This window comes from Ochotona curzoniae, unplaced genomic scaffold (assembly GCF_017591425.1).
Source record: "Ochotona curzoniae isolate NIBS_2020 unplaced genomic scaffold, NIBS_Ocur_1.0 contig_3819, whole genome shotgun sequence".
Classification (NCBI taxonomy): Eukaryota; Metazoa; Chordata; class Mammalia; order Lagomorpha; family Ochotonidae; genus Ochotona; species Ochotona curzoniae.
In genome coordinates this window covers 7,854,521-7,877,129 of record NW_024466004.1, presented here as the reverse complement: position 1 = coordinate 7,877,129, position 22,609 = coordinate 7,854,521, and the positions used below count along the sequence as shown (strand labels likewise).

The following is a 22,609-nucleotide window of genomic DNA, read 5'->3' as shown; positions in this document are numbered from 1 at the left end:
GTTGCTGAAAAGCACAAGATTACAGCAGGTACAGGCATGCAGCTTCACGGGTAAGAGCCTCATGTTCCCCACCACAGTGCCCGGGTCTGGTGCTGGGTGTGAGCTCCTGACATCCTGCCTCCCACAGGAAGGAGGCTGTGGATTCAGGCTGCACCCTCCTGGTCATCTGGGAGTCAGTTGCGGCCTCTTTGGTGCATAGAGGTGCATCTTGGGAGGAAAAACAACACAGAAAACAAGCCTAGGGACAGAGCCATGAAATGTTTGGGACAGCCCGCTGGGACCTGGAAGAAGCTGGTGGCCATGAACTGGAACAGAGCAGTGGAAGCCTTGCTGTTTGGCTTACCAGTGGATTCTGAAGGGCACAGCAGAGCTCTTGGAAGCTTCCTGAAAGCAAAGCTGGGGAGTGTTTGGGCTGGCACCCTGGCCAAGTTGGGCTGTACCCTGGGGCCAGGTCTCGGCCTACTGTCTCGTTCCCAGGAGTGTGAGCTTCAAAGGTCACAGCTGTCTTTCCCGCTGAACATGGAACCTAATCGGCTGAGATAATGCTTGGGCTTTGTGAAGGTCAAGATGCTGTGGCTAATGGCCACCGTTGACACTAATAATAATATAAGCCTCTTAAATTTCAAGCTAATACAGGTGCCCTGTTTTCTCTGTAGCAAGGTGACATGAGAACACAGCCGGGATACTGAAGTGTGCGTGAGAATACGGAAAGGACATGTAGGTCAGACCTAAGTAATGTCAACTCCTAAAGCATTTATTTGGATATCTTTAAACTTTTTACATATGATACATTCCAAATTTTACAAGTTTGTCCATAGATAGTAAAGTTGTAGCCAATTTATTAAACAGATAGGATATGCCCTGATATGGAAACCATGTTATATAAACATTTCTACAATAAACAGAAAACATGCGGAACAAATCATAAAAGTAGGATGATTTGTTGGGGGGGGCGGTCATTTAACGCCAGAAAAGAGTGTGCATTTTGCTACTGCCCTCAGGGTGACCCCATCTTCTCCTGGGAGCACGGAGTTCTGGGACACCCTCTGCCCAGGCCAGGCTTCTGTGGAGTCGGGCTGAAAAGCTTGAGTACTGTTACAATTGGGTCAGACTGCGGCTAACCCACTGATGGGAGTCACTCGGTCCAATCTGCTCCCATTGAAGGTTGGTGAACATTTGAAGTCAAAAGCAGATGCATTTGAAAGTCAGAGGAATTCTGTATGGCCCAAAGAAACAGGAACCACATCCTCGAGCTGGAGTCCAGGAACATGAGAAAGGAGGTGGCTTCCAGGTGAGTATTCTTGCCTGCTGTGCCTCCCCCAGCAGGGCCAGCCATCCTTGGTGGGAGGAGGAGGATGCACACTGTGCCGGGGAGGGGAAGCGGCTTCCGCAGTGCACTTTCCCTGCTCCAGGCCTGGGTTCCTGCCCAGCCTCTTGGGTCCACCAGAGCCCTGGGCAGCCGAGGACAGAGCTTGCAGACACAGTTCATGTCAACCCTGAGTGAAGGGCCTCTGACTGACTGTCCCACAGCCCTACCTCTGAGAGCTGCAGAATTTGTTTTCCAGTTAGACCCACCACATCCTCTGGGCGGGTCCCTGGCTTCCGGGACACAGGTGACCCCTCTGTGAGGGAACCAAGTGCAGCGCCCTGGTTACCAAGGTGCCGCTGCTCTGGGAGGCACCTGGTAGGAGGGATAATGATGTTTCCCCAGAACAAAAAGCTGGGGCCAAGGCCACGCCAGGTGTGCTGAGCAGAGGGCGCCTTGGCTTCTGAGGCTCCGGGGCCGGGTTGGGGAAACACAGGCCTCTCACGCCCTCCCCTGGGTTTGATTCAGACATTTCTCTCAAGGACACAGAATATCACTGGCGCAATGTGGGAAATGCAGAATCTTGAAGTCTTCAAAAAGCCCTTGATGTGAGGTTTGTCTCTCAAAGCAAAACAAAATGAAACAAAAACCAAAACAAGCCGCCTGAAGTGCCCATGAACCAGTGCAGCCTCCCTCCTGCCTAGGCCTGTCAGCACAGGGCCCCCAGCCCGGGGTCTCTGGGGAGCCGGGGAGCTACAATGAAGGAACTGGCTTTGGCCCAGCCAGGGTCCCCGAAGTCAGTGACGATGGGGGCTGCGCTGACTGGGCAGTGAATGAAGCTCCTTGCTGCTGGGTTCCAGCACCGACGAGGCTGCATCCAGGGTGGACGCAGCAACCAGTTTGAGGAGAACCTGCTGACGGAAGATGATGTAACAGTCTCTGGGGTCAGATAACTATAAAAATAAATCCGGGAAGGAAAGCTTAAATAATCCACTTCAAAACCTGGTGCAATTTATTTCCTAATCTCTTTCTTAAAAAGCCAGCTGGGTTACAGAAATCCGGGCCTGTGGTTTCGGCAGTGTTGTCACAAGTGCTGCCAGTCAATGCCGACCAGGGTCTGGTTGGCTTCCTGCGCGTGTCCGATCTCCTCAGTGATGCTGTGCTGGTGCCAGAGCTTCTGGATCTTCTTGAAGCGCTCTCTGCACAGGCGCAGAGGGTTTCCTCGTCTAGGGAGAAGGCAGCAGCAGTGTGGCTCAGGATGCCCGCTGGGCCCTCACCGCCCTGCCCCGCCCTGGCTTGGCAGCAGTTCCAGGTTCTGGCCTCAGACCTGCTGTGGAAGCCGCCTGGCAGGCAACATGCCAGCTGGGTGTCTGCTGAGAGCAGCTGGAAAGAGGAGACGGCGCACACCTGTGCTGACAGGGCCAGGTGGGCCAAGGGAGCAGGTGGGTCTGGGCCGAGGCTACAGTGCCCGGTGCCTGTCCATTTGGTTGTGACAGGGAAAAGAAGGGTGCGTGGGGGATAGCGTGGAGGCCACCAAGGAAAACAGGCCTCAGATCCAATGAGGACACACTCTGGCCCTGATTCTTCCCCTTATCTACCTGCTGCTTCTCGTGGGGCTGTCCTTGTCCTGTGCTGGCCCTGGCCAAGCCCCCAGGGAGGGGCAGAGCTCATGTGAGGAGCTGACCCCATGCTCTGTGGGTATTGGGGCCACCAGTGCAGAACCTTACCTGAGGCCCTGGTCCGTTTCCCCGTAGTCGTCTAGGTAAGGAGGGGAGTAAAAGCAGCCTTTGGTCTTGCCAGCCAGGAACAGCACCTGACACTCACGCACTCTGTGGAGATAGCGTTGAGACCACCCGTGGTTCCCACTCAGTCCCATGCATAATGAAGTCTCAAAAAAATCAGTCCCGTATTGGAAGAGAAGACCCAGAGACCCAGAGAGGTGTCAACCCAGCGGCCACAGACAACCACACCATACTCAGTAATGACCATAGGGCATCGCCACAGCCCAAGGGTGAAGACACATCGGAGTGGAGCACAGCCAGCTGGCAAGTGGGAGATCAACTTCCAAGCCACGTCTGCTGACATGACTATGCCGACTTGCAGGTAGACACATTTTTGCATGCATCCCAGACTCTGGCTGGGCAGGGCAAGGCTTTCTCCCGAGGACCACTAACAGATCCCCTGCCCCTAATCGGAGAGCTGCCTACATTCTTTTTGGGTTGCAAAGATTCAGCCATTCAGCAAATGTCTACTGAGAACCTACTACTACATGTAAGAATCTGTCGAGGCTGGAGGAGGACATAATCCACAGCTCCGGAGGGGCTCACTCCACCCCTGCTGCAGAGCTGGCACTCAGACATGCCCCAGGGTACCCTGGGCCCTGTGCCCTACCTTGGGTACACACTGCTCAGTCACACAGCCTCCTGGCCTTGACGGGAGGCTTGCCCCGACCCTGACTAGCTCGTGCTTGCTGCTCCTTGTCTAGAATGGTCTCCACATTTCAATAACTCTTCAAAGTTGCATTCTCCTCATTTAAAAGCCCATCAGCTAGAATTCATCTCCTCGGAGGCCACTTCCCAACTTCCCATTCCCCTCCCTGCTTCCCCTCCTCAGTGGGCACTGCACATGAACGCCCAGCAGGCCTGATTTTTCCCTGTCTTTCCGGGAAGGCGGTGCTCTCCATGCCTACTAAGCGCAGGCGCCAGGAACTGCTGTCCACTGCTGACAGAACGCAGCTCGGCGTGGCAGGCGGCAAGGGGAATGTGGACAGGAGTCAGAGGTCATGAGGACACAGACAATTCCTATTTCTGACAGAATTGGGGCAGCTGCACATTTTAGGGAAGAGGGCAAAAGGAAGAGGGCGGCTCAGGACTGTCCCCTGGGGCTGAATGGGGAGGAATGATGACGAAGGGACCACAAGGAGTTGGCCATGAACCACGGGACCGCAGGGCCCCCAGTGTGAGTGCACGCGAGGCACACCAGCATCCTGCCCCTACGGGTTCTTACCTTAGGAAGATGCCGGCCCCGGAACCACAGGAGTAGGTGTGGGCCGTGCAGGCTCCCACGTCCTCCCCTTCCAGCTCAGTTTGGCAGCAGTAGCTCTGGGAGCATAGCAGAGTCCCACACACAAGGCACAGAGTTGGGGCTCGGCTCTTGTCACCACCTGATTTGGGACACCTACAAAAACCAAAACCAAAAGTACAGGTCATTGCTTAAAAAGTGGCCACAGGGCTGATACTATGGCCCAACTGGCTAATCCTCTACTTTCTAAGTTCCAGCATTCGTATGTGGGTGTCGGTTTGTGTCTCGGCTGCTCCACTTCCAGTCCAGCTCCCTGCTCGTGGCATGGGAAAGCAGTGGAGGATGTCTCAAAACCTTGGGTCATTGCTATGCCTCCTGGCATTGGATTGGCTCAGCTTTAGCTATTGTGACCATTTGGGGGTGAACCAGCAGATGGAAGGTTTTTCTCTTGGTAACTACTTCTCTGTGTAAATCTACCTTTTCAATAAAAATAAATCAACCTTTTAAAAAAAAAAAACAAAAAAACAGTGGCCATGGAGCTTTACAGTAGAGAACCATCCTATGACAGAATTTTGCAGAAATAAGTAGAGCCCAAATGCAAACTTCTCCATGGCCTAGGAAAGTCAATTTCTTTCTTTTTTTCTTAAACAGAGTAGGAACTATACTTTTTTGTTTGCTTTTTTTTTTCAAAGGTTTATTTATTGGAAAGTCAGACATAGAGAGGAGGAGAGATAGAGAGGAAGATCTTCCATCTGATGTGACTGCGATGGCCTGTGCTGCGCCAGTCCGAAGCCAGGAGCCAAGAACTTCCTCCAGGTCTCCCATGTGGGTGCAGGGTCCCAAGGCTTTGGGCTGTCCTCAACTGCTTTTCCAGGCCACAAGCGGGGAGCTGGATGGGAAGTGGGGCCACTGGGATACAAACTTGCGCTCATATGGGATCCCGGTGTGTGCAAGGCAAGGACTTTAGCTGCTAGACCACTATGCCAGGCCCAAAAGTTCATTTCAAGAGCACAGATGAAGTAACATGTCACATGTACACAGAATAATTAAGTGCTGAAAGCTTGAGACAAAATCAGCAGTCATTAAGAGGAGGGAAAGATAAATTACCTGTGTTATTGTCATGTTACAAAATACAGAGGGTAATGCCATCAAATTATATATGTCAATGTGGATAAATTTTAGAAATGAGTTGGGGCTAGTATGATGGCTCAACAGGCTAATCCTCCACTGTGTAACACTAGTATCCCATACAGGCACTGTGTTTAGTCTTGGCTGCTCCACTTCCCATCCAGCTCCCTGCTTTGGGCCTGGGAAAGCAGCAGAGGACGGCTCAAGTCCTTGGGCCCCTATACCCACATGGGAAACTCAGAGGAGGCTCAAGGCTCTTGGTTGGCTCCTGGCTTTGGATAGGTTCAGCTCTAGCTGTTACAACCATTTGGGGAGTGAACCAGTGGATGAAAGCTCTCTCTGTCTCTCCTTGTTTCTATAGATCTGCCTTTCAAATTAAAAAATATATATATCTTTAAAAACCAAGAGAGAAATGGGTGGGTGTTGTGGTCCATGAGTTAAGCCATTACCTGGGATGTTATGCCAGGCATCCTTTATCTGAGTGCCTGGTTCAAGTCCCACCGCTGCTTGCAATGCAGCTTTCTGCTAATGCCCCTGGGAGGCAGCAGATGAGGACGCCTCGTGTTGGCCTGAGTCCCCACCGCCCACGTGGGATGACAGACTCCCAGGGAATTCCAAGCTCCTGGTTTCGACTTGGCCCAGGCCCAGCTGTTGCTGGCATTTGGGGAGCGAACAGACACATGAAAGCTCAAGGTCTTCCTTTTCCTATCACTTTGCTTTTCAAATAAATGCCTAAACTTCTAAACTAAAAACCTAGAGATCATGCTGAGGACTGTAGCATATGTATAGTACAATGTCATTTAAATAAAGCTTAAAACATACAAAATAATAATATATGCTGCTTAGGAATATAAACCCACAGAATTAATGTCTGCACACACAATAACACCTAAAACTCCGTTCCAGTCACCAGAGGGGGAGAAAAGAGGCAAGATTCCTTCATAGCTTCAGATTGTAAGATAAAGCTTCATTTCATATATTATTATAGCATATTTATGCTCTTTATAAATATTTAGTAATATTTTCAAAATGATCAGGGTTCTTATTGAAGTTACAACTAGTGCTCAGAGAACCTTCTATGAATCACATTTGCTTGCCCCACCCCGACTCTCCATCTTACTTTGATGCATCTGCTGGAATGATGCTTTCCCAAGTGAGGCCTTGGAAAATACCATCCATGTTAGGATTCCCTGACCTAACAAAACCAACAACAACGAAATAATCCCCATCCCCAGCTCTTTGTGGTGTGGTGGCAGGGCACAGAGGCAGGGAATGCTCAACGCTCTCATACCCAAACTTACGAGAAATTGGATGCTTGATTAATGAGGCTGCTGTAATCCTCTGGAAGGTCTATTAATTTGTTAGATTCTCTTGGATAGCTAGAAAAAATACAAAATGTTAAGATCTGTTAACAGGACGGCCCATCATAACAAGGACAGGGTGATTCTTGGCTGAGGCCAAACTGAATGTGAGTGACAGGAAAGTAGAGCAGAAAGCTAAATGGGCATTCATAAGGGGTGCAGTCCTTGGCGGTCATGTTTCTACTGGGAAAGCTAAGACTCCACATTCAGGGCAGTAGTCAGCTCCACTTAGTGTCAGTCCCATGTCGGTGGATCCTCTGCAGCTGTGGGAAGAAGGACGGGCTGAAAGGGCTGCACAGCACTGACTTTGACCTGAGTGACAGCCACAGAGCCTGGGGCAGGAGGCAGAAGGATTTGGACGCATCTGGTGTGATCTTGAGGGAGGGTGAGCTGGATGCGGAGAAGTGCTAGCAGAAAAGATAGACTTTCTTTAGGTACCACCCCATGTTGATTCTGTCACTGAAGATAATTTAGACCAAATGGGATCCACGTTCAGGTAGAGTGGGCCCTCACACTCTCAGCGTCAGGAGCTGCTGTGTGCACACATGCTCGCAGGATGACATCCTGGGGCCCTGCCTGACTTTGCCTGCAATAAAGCTAAGGGTGGCCCTAAACTGATGGGGAAATTCTTATTCTACTGGAATCAAGTGGAAGAGTTTCAGGGGGTATGTTGGGTATACATTGTTAAAACTCCAACTTTAGGGATCTATTTTAAAAGACTCCAAGGTAATTTGCATGCCTCAGGTTAAGAACTCTGCCTCAGGGTGAGTGTTTGGTGTGGCAGCTAACAGCCCACCTGGAATGTCCACATCCCGTATCAGGGTGCCTGGGCTGGCGTCCAGTTCCAGTCCAGATTCCTGCCACGGTGTGTTCTGGGAGGGAGCAGCCCATGTGAAAGGCCCCTGTTCCCTGTGGGGAGACCTGGATTGGATCTGACCTGGCCTACCAGGAATGGGGAAAGGCCAGTTGTGGTCTGTGGAAGTCCTTGGTCCTGCCGAGGCAACTGCAGGCGGCAATTGAAATTCAATAAATCTATAGCAGGCTCATTTCTAAGTTGATAAGTTGTTTGGCTTGTGGATGGTATTACAAATGTCCGAATGGTTCTTGGTAGAAAAAAAATTCATCACCCTGCAGACATATCTTTCTGCCTCTCTCTGCTGCTTAAATGAGGAGGGAAATGTAGTTTTCTCAGTATAGGAAATTCATGATATTCAAGTTGGGGGTGCTATCATTTCTGGATGTGTAAACACAAACAAGTAGAACAGATCATCATCTCCAGTCTCCAGATTTTTAGAGAATGTATTTAGCAGAACCAAGCAGCTAACAGATGAAACACACCTGCTACCACCTGGGAGAGCACACTGTACTACATGACTGCAACACAACTAACGCAAAAAGGAAAAAAGAAAGATAAGAAACCCCCAGGCGTAATGTGACAGCCAGGTAAGGTGAGGGGTGAGTATGTACAGCCTCATTGTACTGTACCTCAGTAACGCAGAAAGCTGGAAATGTTCTACAATAACAGGAAAAAAAAAATACAGAGCTAAGAAAAACTTAAGAGACCCACATGGTTTTAAATAATCCAAACCAGGGTTATTCTGTTATTTTTTTCCTCTACCAAGAATATGATTAAATGCAGTATGTTTACATTCCTAATTCTTTTACAAAATCTCACGGTCAGACTATGCGGAAAAGTCGGAAGGCAGCAGGTTGTTCTACCCTCTCTGGATAACTGAAGGCACAGAAAGTCGTCATGGAGAAAAACAGCCCCCAGCCCTGCTCCCTGCCCCTGGCAACCACAGCTCCAACAGTGCAACTTACCTTATAGCAGCCCTTTCACCTGCTAGGTATCTTTTCACTTCATTGTTATGACACCAACTTTAATAAAAAAAAAAAAAAGGGAGAAAAAGAGTTTTACTTTTTTTAAAGAATAACTTTTTTTCCTTCTAAACTCAATAAAAAGAATCTTTTTGAATGACTAAGGTACAAGTCAGATAGTTTGTAGAAAATGTATTTAGAAATTTACTCTGGTGCCAAAACACTTTGAAATCTATGCACACAAGAGTCTTCAAAGAGCTCACAAAAATGTCTATTCTGAAAAAAAAAATAATGCACAGATTTCAAAATGTATCAAAATAAACTAATCTTAAATTTTCAATGAGCTTTTGCAAATGAGCTGTGTTTGTCACTAAAAGAAGCTATAATGTACCTGAAACTTTTGAAAATCGGTTACAAGGTTTCATATTAAAATTTGTGACTACAAGTTATTATTCCATTTCTTCGAATACTCTTGAAAAACTGGTCTAAATTAATGACAGGTTCATATTATTTGGAGCTAGAACACTTACTAAAAAAATGTTGTGGTGAGATAAAATGTAGTATTTCGATCACGTATAAAGCTGCAATTCTGTGGCATTGAGGACATTCACACTGCTGTGTGCCATCAGCACTGCGCAGGTCGACACCCGTTTCAACTGCAGCTGTACCCTTGAACACCAGCCTGGCTCCCCCAGTCCCTGGCAGCCACCATTTCGTTTCCTCAATCTACTTGAGGTACCTCACCAAGATGGAATGACACAGTGTTATGACCTGCTTATTTCACTCAGCACAATGTGCTTACAGTCCACTCACCTTATAGTGTGTCCTAATTTCCTTTTAAGGCTGAACAATATTCATTCCTCTGTGTGTGTGTGTGTGTGTGTGTGTGTGTGTGTGTGTGTGTGTGAGAGAGAGAGAGAGAGAGAGAGAGAGATCTGTGCTCAATATTGAGTATCTGAAAGGTTTACGTTTATTCCTGAGTGATGCTGCTATGAAATGGGCTTAGGTGTAAGTACTGATTTGGGTCCCTGCTTTTAACTGTGTTGCCATACATAGAAGTGGAATTGCTGGATAATAGGATAATTCTATGTTCAACTTTTTGAGGAATTGTTATATTACTTCCCACAGGGTAGCCTGTATTATTTTCTATTCTCCCCAACATTCTGTAAGGATGTCATTTTCTATATTCTTCAAGCATTTATTTTCTTCTTTGAAATGAGAAAACTGGTCAGTGCCTAGGTACTTTCCTTGTGCCCAGGTAGCACTGGGGGTCTAGGGGGGTTGGCAGAGTGGAGTAGGCCTGGGAACTTGTTCACGTACTCGGTTCCCAGATGGGTGAGGTGGGTGTTAGGGACCCAGGCTGGCATGGTGTCATGGCATGCTGATGGACTAGCTTTGGCATTCATTAACATGCTTGGGTCTCGGGTAGGCAGAAAGGTAGGATCCCAGACTGGGTGGGCAGGGCTTTAGGCCAGCATGCCACCATGCCAGAAGACCAGGCGGTGGAACTCATGTGTTTGCGGGCACAGTGGCTATGTATTACTCAGGGAAAGGGTTATGTGAGTGTGAGGGGTGATCACTGAGGAAGCACGTCGCTGGTGAGGAATGATTTTTAGAAAGCTTCCATCGACAAGGCCACCATACTTGTAAACAAAGGGGCTGACACCAAGAGGTTTTCAAGGAGGAATCAAGGGGACCTTTCTGGATCAGACTGATATACCCACCCACATGGGAGACCTGAGCTGGGCTAGTTAGCATCAAACACCACAGCCCACTGCCCATTGATGCACACTAAAGCTAGGGCTGGGGGGCCTACCTAGCAAGACTAAACCACAGTACTTGCCAGTAAGTGTCAAAACAGGGAATTGGTAACGTTAGGCTGGGCCATGACACTCACCAGCACGTCAGAGAACCAGGTGTGGGGGCAATTCTGTTGGGGATTATGTGGGCTCATCCCGTGGAACTGCAATATCCAATGATTCGCTCAAGAGCTGGAGCTGGTGACAGGCCAAACTGGACATAACCATGGAACTCACTGACACTCTTGAGGACCAGGGCTGAGAACAGGCCAGGCTCATCCAGGCTGCAGCACCTACAGTTGCCCTAAGAATTGGTGTGGGGCTAGATGGGCTACAACATTCACCAACACACATAAGGGCTAAGAGGAAGGTGGGTTATGCCGTGTAAGGGCCTAGCACCCGTTGACAAACATGAGATTTGGGTCTGAGAATGGGCTCGGTGGGGGAACTTCCCTTGTGGGTTGTAGCTCCTGCTGGTGAGCACACATTTTTTGGCAAGTGTGTAGGTTGGCTATGGCAGGGGATGGTGGGGGGAGAGGAGTGGACTAGGCAGGGCTGGGCCAAACCATAGCATTCTGGCACGTGTAGGAGTCAGGATGGGGTGTGGGTCATACAGGGCTAGGCTTTCACTAGGCTTTTCACTACTGGTTTACATGAAAACTAGAGATAAGGGCAGACTGGGCTTGGCTAGGCTGCAGCACCCATCAGCAAGAGTTGGGACTGGGGACAGCTGGGCCACAGAGGATGGGTTATGCCAGGTTGGGTTTCGGTTGGAGCATCTACCAGCATGTGCAAAAAATCTGTGGTTGGGAGCAGGCCTGGTAGGGGAGCTAAGGGGATGACCCTGTTGGGCAGTGGTTCCCACTGGTGAACATGAGAGCCAGAATGGGAGCAGTGAACTGGGCTGGGCATGGCTGTAGCATCCTTTAAGACTGGGTCTGGGGTGTGCCAGACTGGACCAGACTCAATGAGAGTTAGAGTGGGTGTAGGACAGGCTGGGCTCTGAGTTATATGAAAGCTGGGTCTGGTGGTGAGCCAGGCAGAGGTAGGCTATAACACCCAAAGGTAAGAGCCAGAATGGGTGTCAGTCGGTCGGGCAAGGCTGCCAAACCTGCCAGAACAGGAGGTGGGCCAAGTCAGACTGGGTGGAACCCACCGGCATGTGGGAGATCTGACTGGGAGGTGACCTGATAGAAGAGCTAGGAGAACTCTGTCAGGATGCAGTCCCTGTAGATTAGCATAAGAACTGAGGTTGGGAGAAAGCAGCCCTAGGCCAGGTTACAGTACCCATTGGCATACATATGGCTCAGGTCTGAGAGAGGACCAGGCTGGGCCACAATATCAGCCAGGTCACATTAGGGCTGTGAATGGGGGCTGGCTGGCCTGGGCTAGGCTGCAGCACCTCCAGCATGATCTGGAAATGGGCACAGAGAGGGCCAGGCCAAGTCAGGCTGCAGCACCTGCTGGCGAATGTGGAGATGAGAGAAGATATGCCAAACTGGGCAGCAGCACATGCCAGCACACCTAACATCTAGGATTTTAAGTGAACCTTGTAGGGGGGTTGCGGGGTTCCCCTATGAGGCCACTGGGCTCACTGGTGAATTGTGAGAGCTGGGACCTAGGGTGGACCAGACTGAGCATGGCTACAAAACATACTGGCCTGCATGTGAGCTAGGTTAGGAGGAGAGCCAGGCCGGGCTAAATGACTATTATCCACTAGTGCATGCAGGAGTCAGGGTACATGCAGAATGGCTGGGCCTTGCCACAGCATCAGCTGGAAAATGTTGGGACAGGGGGAAAGTTCTGTTAGGCTAGACCACAGAACCACTTGAAGGAGCAAGACCCAGGGCCTCATAGGGAAACTGTGGGCACCTGTCTGATGGGTTGCAGTTCCCACTGGAGAGAACCAGGGCTGGAAGTGGGTCTGTCTTGACAGATGGTAGTACCCACCAGCATAAGCGTGGGCTGGATAGTGGGGCTGGTTGTGTTGAGCTAGGCTGTAGCACCCATTGATGTGCATGAGAGACAAATGGGATGCCAGTCTGCTGTATATACCAGATGTGCAGGAACCAGGGCTAGGGGCAGGCCTGGTGGGAATAATTAGGGGTCACTCAGACTGGGCTGTATGTAGTTCCCACTGGTGTGCGTGAGGGCTGTGTGTGGTGAGTAGGCTGCAGCATCTGTTGGTTTGCATATGAGATGGAGCTGGGGACAGAACCGACCAGGCAACTGCAACCACCAATGTGTGTGTAGAGTGACAGGGGAGACGAAATGAGCCAGACCCTGAACCCATGCTGGCTGACACACAAAGCAATCAGTCCTGGGGTCACCTCTAATGGTTTCTTTGGGAACTCCCCGAATAGACTTCTGAACTCAAAACTCCAGCCATGGGGCAAATCAGAGGCTCTATTGTCTGACTGAGGAATGCATCTATCAAAACTGGGCCTCCTTGGTTGTTGAAGCCCGTGCAGCATGCCTGGATGCAATGGAGGACATCACAGTTCATTAAAGCCTGCAGAGGACGTCCAGTACCATGGATAGCAGAACAAACTGAACAGCTCTCCTGGCCTTGCTTTGCCAGCAGGTATCTGGACGAGTGGACACCCTAACTTAAGCCTAAACCCTAACCCTAACTAGCACTCATATGGCATGCCAGCATTTCAAGCAATAGGCTTAATCCACTGTGCCACAAGGCCAGGACTGTTTCTCTTCCTGTCTGTGTCACTATGCCTTATAAACAAATAAACAAACACAAATAAGTAAACCTTAAAAAAAATATATAATACAGTAACACATTCACTCGAGGAAGTAAGCATTTCTGCCATCACTTTCTTTCTATGGAACTCTATGTCATTCATTAGGCTGGCAAAATTTTCTGAAAAAGCCACACCTTAGCTAAAAAGGCCTGCTCACTGTAGTCTCAACTGCCTGTGTTGAATTCTGGCAGATTTGCTATTTGAGAATTTTGCTATAGTGTGGAAAGATGAAGTCTGGCTGCATATGACTTATCAGTACAATAAAGGAAAGTGTATAATCCTTACCTTTCAATCAGTGAATTCATTATGTCACTATTTTCTTGAAAAAGGCATATGAGGTTGCTCGGTAATGAAAGATAGTTACATAAATGTTCAAAACTGTTTGTTGTAGAAACTGCAAAAGGAGAAAAAGAAGAGTATTGCATACAACCAACAGTACATTCTGCGTGGAAACAGACTTTAGTACAGCGGAAAAAGACAAAAAGCATGATGAAAGAATCCAATTCTGGGTGGAGGCTAAACCTTCACCTTCAAGTGCCTGTATCCCATATGGGTGCTAGTTCGTGTCCTGGCTGCTTCACTTCCAATCCAGCTCCCTGGTAATGGTCTGGGAAGGCAGTGGAGGATGTTCCAAGTTCTTGGGACTCTGCACTGAAAGATGTTTCCTTCTCTGTCTTTCCTTCTAAAAATCTGTCTCTCTAATAAAAAACAAAACAAGGGCCTGGCGGTGTGGCCTAGCGGCTGAAGTCCTCATCTTGCATGCCGGGATCCCATATGGGTGCCGGTTCTAATCCTGGCAGCTCCACTTCCCATCCAGCTCCCTGCTTGTGGCCTGGGAAAGCAGTCGAGGACGGCCCAGGGCCTTGGACCCTGCAATCATGTGGGAGTCCCAGAAGAAGTTCCTGGATCCTGGCTTCGGATTGGCCGTTGCGCTCACTTGGGGAGTGAATCATTGGACAGAAGATCTTCCTCTCTGTCTCTCCTCCTCTCTATCTGACTTTCCAATAAATAAATAAATCTTTAAAATAATAATAATAACAATAATAATAAAAACAAAGCAAAACAAAACAAAAAAACCCAAAACACCAATTCTGCTAGGTATTCAGTTCACAGTTGTTAACAGAATGTTATACGGAAGAGGTTCCTGGAAAAGGATGTAACAGAGAGCAGAGTCAGGTGACTACTGTATCAAATTTGGTCACAACTTCCTGGTTTATTCTTTACAAAACAGTATACCTGCTTAATCTGTTTCATGAAGTTCTTGTGACCAATAGATGGCAAAGGCAATGTATGGGTATGCTCGAAAAGCACAGAGCAGTACAGAATGCAAGCTGGTTTTATTGAGAGATGGACTTACATAGCAACTCTAATCATTACTGGAAAAAAAACTTGGAAGTCTAAATAATTCTTTCTGGTGTGTGGGCACTCAAAGGTCAGTCAACCTCTGGAGAGTTCTGTGCAGGCACCCTACCGGTGTCAGGCGTGGTGGGAACGCAGACACATTCAAGTCTATCTTTAGTTGCTTTATGACATTAGTTAAAATAGAACATGGGAAATGACTGTGAAACAGCAAATCAATTCTCATTATGGGATCAACTTTATGTGCAACTGTGGAGATTTTGAATTTTAATGCCATGCATTCAAGTTAAAACGAGAAAGACCAATTTTTATATTTTACAATCTGTAGACTTCAGTTTATAAAAAATAAAATCAAACATTTTACAGTTGGAAGCAAAATTAAGATCTTTATGGGAGAAGTGCTTTGTAACTGAAGGAACATTCACACAGAATTTTAACAGTACAATTACTGAGATGCAGATGAAAGCAGACATAAAGTACTTCACGAAGTTTGTAGAAAATGGAGTAAAAAAACACCAAGCTAAGAATAAATCACACTGATCAGGCGTGCAACTAAAAAAAAAAAAAGGAATCAAAAGATGAATTAATTTTCATTCAAGAAAACTTTGGAAATCCATACAAGCTTTTCTAAAATACGCATTTCTAGGAACTTTCTAACTGTCCTTGCAAACATGCATTTTTATTTGTAAATGTGTTCATCAACAGTCAATTAACCTCATTTGAAACTTTCAATCACTCTTTTCTTTTTAATTAATTCTTAACTTTTCCAAGTCACCTTAATTCTAGAGCAATAGAGCCAAAGACAACAGACGCTTCATTTCCCACACTTCGAAAGAAAATTAGAAATTACCTTGAATGTCGGGTGGGGGAGGGACTCCGTTTAAGTAATGAAAAAACAGAGCAGAACACTTTAGGAAAGGCAAGACCCCAGCTCTGACAGTTCTCCACAGATGCCAGCCAGAGGGGGCTCCTCTCAAGGCACTGAAAGACAGAGTGAGTACTGGGTCATCTCCTAGGAACAGGTCATCTGGTCACACAGCACAGAGTGATGACAGAGATGAATGCCACTTGGAACTGATGGCGCTCATCCTACAGAGTGGGTTAACCGCTGCTCCTGACCATGTATGGATGGTGAGCTAGTTCTCAATGCTGTTATTAAAACTTATGACAGCAATAAGTTCATGGCAACAGAGAAAATCAAGAAAACAAAAAAACTCTTCGTTGTTCTAGTGCCCGATACCAGCATGTACGATTCTTGCAGGCTATTTTATATTGATTTGTCTTACAATGTTGTGACTATGATACACACAATTTAAAATTAACATGTTTTTGAGGCTATTACAAGTCATAATTTAAAACTGATTTATATTATTTTAGAACATGTCAATCATAATTTATGCCAAACTTTTTCTGCAAACATTTGGATTACTTTCAACTCTTGATAATACATTTTATTAGAATGTACATCTTGGCATGCATATAGGTTTCTTTTTATTTGGATATTTTGTTAATGTGGATTTTTCAGAAATAGGATTATTTAGTCAAGCAAGTTTTATAGCTTCTTGGTACACGCATCTAAAAAGTTAAACAATACTGTAAGAATGATGATGAGTCCAACAATATGTGAAGCCCTAGCCTGTTCACTTCACTCCTGTTATCATGGACACTACTATAAGAAATGTTATTATGCCAACTGAATTTGCATTTTACAATTTTTCATGAGGCATCATGTTTTACAACAGCTACTGCACCCATTCACTAGTTCAGGCCAGGTTCTCTGAGCCAGTGAAGGGTTCCACAGCTAAACAAGTATGGCACATTCTGCAGAGCAGCACCCTTCTTTCAAGCTCCCACGACGTCTGCGGACGAACTATTCAGAGCAGTGCGGGAAGTCAAGCCAGCCATGTCAACAGACAGCAATTTCCCCTAACTGGCCAATTAGTCCCCTTCCCATGGTAGCACCTACTGATACTTGGGGAAATGCTTATCATGTGACGACTGGGATCTTACCTTCCTGTGTACTGGTGAAGCGTTTTATACAAAGCAAGAACTGCTAATTCTTCCTCACCAGTGGGATTTTCTTGATCCATGCCATTCTCTTCTGAAAGATAAGAAACTATTTGTACTTGTATTTTCCAATTGTGTCTTGTTAGAACTGATGATCGCATCGTGTAAACACTTAAATATATTCACACAGTACATTATAACATCAAACATTCCCACAAAATACACAGAATTTTAACCCTTCAAGTCTTACCTCCCTAACTGATCTCTGTTTTGTTAGGTCAAGGCACCAATGGGCAAGCTGTAGGTAACACCAGGTAAATTTACTGTCTTAAAATGTTTCAGAACCGGGCCCAGCGTGGTAGCCTAGGGCGTAAATCCTCGCCTTGCATGTATTGGGATCCCAAATGGGTGCTGGTTGTATTCCTGGTGGCCCTGCTTCCCATCCAGCTCCCTGCTTGTGGCCTGGAAAAGTAGTCGAGGATGGCCCAAACCTTTGGAATCCTGCACCCGCATGGGAGACTGAGGAAGCTCCAGGCTCTTGGCTTCAGATCGGCTCAGCTTTGGCCATTGTGGCCACTTGGGGAGTGAATCAGTGGGCAGAAGATCTTCTCTGTCTCTCCTCCTCTCAGTATATCTGACTTTCCAATAAAAATAAATAAATCTTTTAAAAACTGTTTTAGAACCAAGAAGTCCGAATGCAAGACATAATTTACTTATCATTATCATTATTATATTTGAGAGGCAGAGAAAGTGAGAGGGAGTGAGCACTGCCATTTTCTGATTTGCTCTCCAAACGTTCGTAATGGCAGGAGTCAAGGCCGTGCTGGGAGCTGGTGGGTCAATCTAGGTCTACCACATGGGTGGCCGAGCCACAACAGAGCTGGAACTTGAACTTTGACACTCTGATAAGGGACATCATATCCCAGTTGGCATTTGAACTGCCGGGCCAAACTCCTGCTGCGTAAATTATAATTTAATGATGTGTTTGGAGAGAATTAACAGACAAGTAGGTTAAAATAAAATTAGCATTCTAAAACATAAATCCTAAGGAGCTTAATGACCATGTGACCTGGATATTACAGAAGTTAAAAAAAATAGTATGTAAAAGCATCCACATCACTATGGAATTTTAGTGGGAAAAAGAAATTTGTTTCAAAACTTTTCACATGAGGATAAAAGTAGTATAATCATCATTTACACAAGTTGTCACCCAAACAGCTTTTCCTCTAACATATACACATTTTCAAACTGAGACAACTCAAGTGCTTCCTTCAGGAAGCCAACAGAAGGGCCGGAGTTACCTGTCCCTGAGGTCAGCAGGATCTGTATGATGTGTGCCATGGTGACCAGATGGAAAATGTGAAGGTCTTCAGTGCCAAGGCTGATCCCGGAAAAACCCTGGCACTGCAGCGCGGGGAAAGCCAGCACCAAGCTCACCTAGATGCCAGATGCAGATGGTCAGACACACTGCCTTCCCTTTCCCCACCTTCTTCCCGTGAGCGCTGCTCAGCTTAGACGCTCCTTCCAAGGGACCTTCACTCTTATCACCAGATAGGTGAGATGAAATGATTTGAGCTAACAGGGTCCTATCCAGCGATCACCTCTATACAGTTTACTAGTAATAAAGACAACACTTGAAATAGTCAACACCTTTGAGCCTCAGTTCCTCTGCTGGTACATTAGAGATGATTCGCATGTGTTGAGCAAACCTCAGCGTAGGGACTGAGGACTGAATGCAGGTGTCTGTGCAAGCAGCTCTCTGCATGGCCCTGTTAGTGCTGGTAGTGCTGGTGACTTCAGGGGCAGCAATGGGAACAACAGCTGGCATTTGTTAGGAACAGATTTGCTCACAACATTCATCACATGTATTAACTGATTCAAAATCCAATTCAGAATCACATGAGTGGTGATTGTTCTTATGTGGAACCTCAAAAGAAAATATTCTGAAGATTCAAGCCGGCTGCTTCTCACAGCAGTCAAGGTGCCCCTTGGGGCTCCGTTTTGTCCCATTTTGAAGAGCTGGAGGTCAAGTCCAAGTTCAGCTTCCTGCTCGTGCACACCTGGAAGGTGCCAGGGAGCAGCTCCCATCCTCGGGAGACCTGGTGGTGCTAAAATGGTGCTCTCTGGCTTGTGCAAGTTGAGGCAGGTCTGAAATTAGCCACCCACTGCTTGCCCAGCTCAGAAGACTGACTTGGGGGCTGGTGCCACGGCATAGAGGGTTAAGCCTCTTCCTGTGGAATCATGAGTACTTGTTTGAGTCCCAGCTGCTCTGCTTTGCATTCAGCTCCCTGCTAATGTGCCTTGGAAAACAGCAGCAGATGGCCCAAGCACTTGGGCCTCTGCAACCATGCTGGAGACCTGGAAGAAGTGCCTGGCTTCAGATTGGCTCAGCTCCAGTCATTGTGAGCACTGGGGAGTGAACCAGCAGATGGAAGATCTCTGTGTCTCTCTGTAACTTTGCCTTTCAAAAACAGAACTTTCTCTGAATCACAGAAACAGCAGCATCACCTCAGGGATTTTCTAAATGAATAAAATCACTTTATGGATCTGCAGCAGGCCTTACACTGCTGGGGTCATTACTGACCTAGCCACAAAACAGGAGACGGAACCTGTCTAAACACCTCGGTCAAGTCTGTCACCTAGGTGCCTTTAAAAACATCTCTGTTTTCTTTGAAAGGCAGAGAAACACAGATGTCCTGCCCACTGGTTCACTCTCCAGATGTTTACGCCACTGGGGCTGAGCCAGGCCGAAGCCAAGGGCCGGGAACTCAAGCCAGGTCTCCCGAGGATGGGAGCTGCTCCCTGGCACCTTCCAGGCATGCACGAGCAGGAAGCTGAACTTGGAGGGACAAAGCGGAACCCCAAGGGGCACCTTGACTGCTGTGAGAAGCAGCCGGCGTGAATCTTCAGAATATTTTCTTTTGAGGTTCCACATAAGAACAATCATACCCAGAATGGTAAAAACGGCATCATGAATGGTTCCTGGCTCTATAGTCTTCACCAAATCTAAAGTAAAGTTACACAGTGTAACAAGGAGAACTCTAGACTAACAAGATACTTACCAACAAATGAAACATGTCGATATCCAATATGCATGGAAGGTCTTCATGTCTGTCATTAGGCACCAATGCTGAAGAATTGGAGATCAATATATTAGCATATTTCAAAGGTTGACATGAGCAAAAATGCACATAATCTAGTTTAAATGTATGTTTTGCAAGACATGAAAAAAAATGAGAAATTATATCAAGTACAAAATTTCACAAGAAATTATAAGATGGTCCACAAATATTCTTAATACTCACATGCAAAAAGTTTACTGAAGTGTCCTTGTACCACTGAGTGTGACACCACTGTCCAGTGCGCTGCTGCAAATCTTGTTAGTGACCTCAGACAGTCATCCTGCAATAAATGGACACCAGTCACAGGAAGCAGTTCTCCTCTTTCAGCAGAGCAAGTTCAAGCACAGCTGGAAGGACAACAAAGTTTCAGTGGAAAGTATGCCACTGAAGCTCTGACATCTTTAATGACATGCACGTGGCGTAATGAAGGCAATGGCAAAAATCTGCACAAGCTAAAGCACCTGCTCGCTTCCGGTTCTCTCGGGAGTACACCTGCGTACCCACTGAACCAGACAGCCGCAGATGAAGCCAATGCAGCGTTTCTTTAAGTGTATTTACGGAATAGTAAAAAGAAGCTCTAAAATGTTAGGAGGGCTGGGGAAATTATGTGTGAGCAGATTGTTGCCCAAATAAGAATGTCTGTAACCATTCAAAAAAATTGCTGCAGATGGAGTAGGTACAGCAAACCTGGGCTAGAGTAATTTTTTAAAACAGATTTATTTTATTAGTAGTATTTCTTTATTGAAAAGGGTAGATATGCAGAGAGAAGGAACTACAGAGAGAAAGATCTTCCATCTACTAGTTTACTTCCTATGTGGCTGAAATGCCTGGAACTGAGCCAATCTGAAGCCAGGAGCTTCTTCTGGGTCTCCAACATGGGTGCAGGGTCCCAAGGCTTTGGGCTGTCCTCGACTGTTTTTCCAGGCTACAAGCAGGGAGCTGGATGGGAAGTGGAGCAGCTGGGACACGAACCGGTGCCCATATGGGATCCCAGCGGATGCAAGGTGAGTATTTAGTCACTAGGCTATCACGCGGGGCATTACAGCAATGCTTTAAACCTGGGTCTCTCCCTCCAGTAATTACATCTCGTTCCTTCTTTGGAAGTGAGGCTTTGGCATGAGTATATGTTAAAAAAGAGAGAGAGAGAGACAGACAGAAAGAGAGAGAGAGAGATATTTAATTATTTATTTGAAAGGTAGAGTTAGAGAAGGAGAGGTCTTTCATCCAGTGGATCACTCCCCAAATGATTCCAACAGCCGGGGTAAAGTTAGGAACTGGGAACTTTTTCTTTTCGTCTCTCTTTTTAAAGATTTATTTTTATTAGAAAGGCAGATTTGCAGAGAGAGAGAGGGAGAGAGAGACAAAGATCTTCTATCCACTGATATACTCCTCAAGTGGCTACCATGGTGGCCAGAGCTGATCCAGGAGCTTCTTCCAGGTCTCCCATGCAGGTGCACAGGGTCCCAAGGCCTTGGGCCGTTCTCAACTGCTTTCCCAGGCCTTAAGCAGGGAGCTGGATGGGAAGGAGGAACCAGGACATGAACCCGTGTTCATATGGAATACTGGCACACGGAAGGCAAGAACTTAAGCCACTAAACTACCACAATGGGCCCGGAACTTTTCCTGAGTCTCGCACATAGGTGTAGGGTCTAACACTTGAGTGATCTTCCTCTGCTTTCCCAGGTTCATTAGCAGGCAGCTGGCACTCATAAGGGATGCTGGTTGTGCAGGTGGTAGTTTTACCTTCTATGCCACAACACTAGCCCTAAAGGTTACATTTTATCTATTTATTTATTTTAAATACTTATTTTATTTTTTATTGGAAAATCAGATGCACAGAGAGGCAGAGAGGAAGATCTTCTGTCTGCTGGTTCACTTCCCAAGCAGCTGCAATGGTCAGAGCTGTGCCAATTCGAAGCCAGGAGCCAGGAGCAGGAGCCTCTTCCAAGTCTCCCAAATGGGTGCAGGGATCCAAGGCTTTGGGCCGTCCTTGTCTGCTTTCCCAGGCCACAAGTAGGGAGCTGGATGTGAAGCAGGCCACCAGGATTAGAAAAAGTGCCCATACGGGATCCTGGTGTGTGTAAGGAGAGAACTTTACTTGCTAGGCTACCATTCTGGGCCGTAAAGGTTACATTTTATAGCTGTGTAAGTGCTTCTGATAGGGGAATCAGGACAATGTATTGCTATGCTAGAAGACTGTAAGTATATCAGAGATGAAAGTAGAGATCTTTCAGCTTGTTTTGTATTTTCCAGAATTTTGTTGGCTCAATGGCAGAGCTGCTGCTACGGTGTAGCACGTAAAGCTGCTGTCTATAATTTGCAGCCCATATAGGCATCAGGTTGTGTCCTGGCAAGCCCACTTCTGCTCCAGCTCCCAGCTCCCTGTGTATAATGGCTGGGAAGAGTAGCAGCAGATGGCTCAAGTACTTGAGACCTGCTCCTGACTCAGCCTGGATCAGCTGTGGCCAATGCACTGCAACGGGGCGTGAACCACAGCGATCGAAACAGAGCTCTGTCTCTACCTCTTTCTGTAATTCTTTCACATACATGGATAAAAAAAGAAACAGACCCTCAAATAAAAAAAATTAAAAAGAAAATAGACTGCATTTAGGGCCTATTAAATCATTTAGTTTAACTGTGCAAGGCAATTGCAGGTAGGAATGAAATTCCATAACCTGGACCTATGCCACGGGAATAGTGGGTAAAACCATATCCTGTGGTGTTGATATTCACATATAGGCACTTGTTTGAGACGGAGCTGCTCAACTTTCAATCCAACTGCCTGCAAATGTGCCTGGGAAGCAGTGGAAGATGGCCCAAGTGGTCCCTGAATGTATGTGGGAGACCTGGAGGCAGCTTTTGGCTCCTGGCCTAGCATTTGCCTGGCTCTTACCACTGCAGTCATTTGGAAGTGAAGAAGCAGGGGGATAAT

General features: G+C 47.0%; 1 protein-coding gene across 9 annotated transcripts in view; it reads right to left on the bottom strand.

Annotated features, from left to right (window-relative positions):
- Nucleotides 1–2,295: 2,295 nt before the first annotated feature.
- UBR2 (ubiquitin protein ligase E3 component n-recognin 2) overlaps nt 2,296–22,609 on the bottom strand; it is a 116,174-nt gene continuing 95,860 nt past the window's right edge. For 5 of the 9 annotated variants that reach the window (XM_040983373.1, XM_040983372.1, XM_040983375.1 and 2 more), the window contains 11 exons: nt 19,861–19,957; nt 19,618–19,685; nt 17,857–17,992; nt 16,559–16,649; nt 15,399–15,529; nt 13,475–13,583; nt 8,638–8,694; nt 6,757–6,834; nt 4,313–4,483; nt 3,034–3,135; nt 2,296–2,532 (listed from right to left, as the gene is read on the bottom strand). In XM_040983373.1, coding sequence (XP_040839307.1) covers nt 2,391–2,532; nt 3,034–3,135; nt 4,313–4,483; nt 6,757–6,834; nt 8,638–8,694; nt 13,475–13,583; nt 15,399–15,529; nt 16,559–16,649; nt 17,857–17,992; nt 19,618–19,685; nt 19,861–19,957 — 1,182 coding nt within the window. In that variant the 3' untranslated portion in view covers nt 2,296–2,390. Of the gene's footprint in view, nt 2,533–3,033; nt 3,136–4,312; nt 4,484–6,756; nt 6,835–8,637; nt 8,695–13,474; nt 13,584–15,398; nt 15,530–16,558; nt 16,650–17,856; nt 17,993–19,617; nt 19,686–19,860; nt 20,025–22,609 lie in introns of those variants that run through there. The other 4 variants (XM_040983377.1, XM_040983379.1, XM_040983378.1 and 1 more) reach the window with 2 other exon arrangements.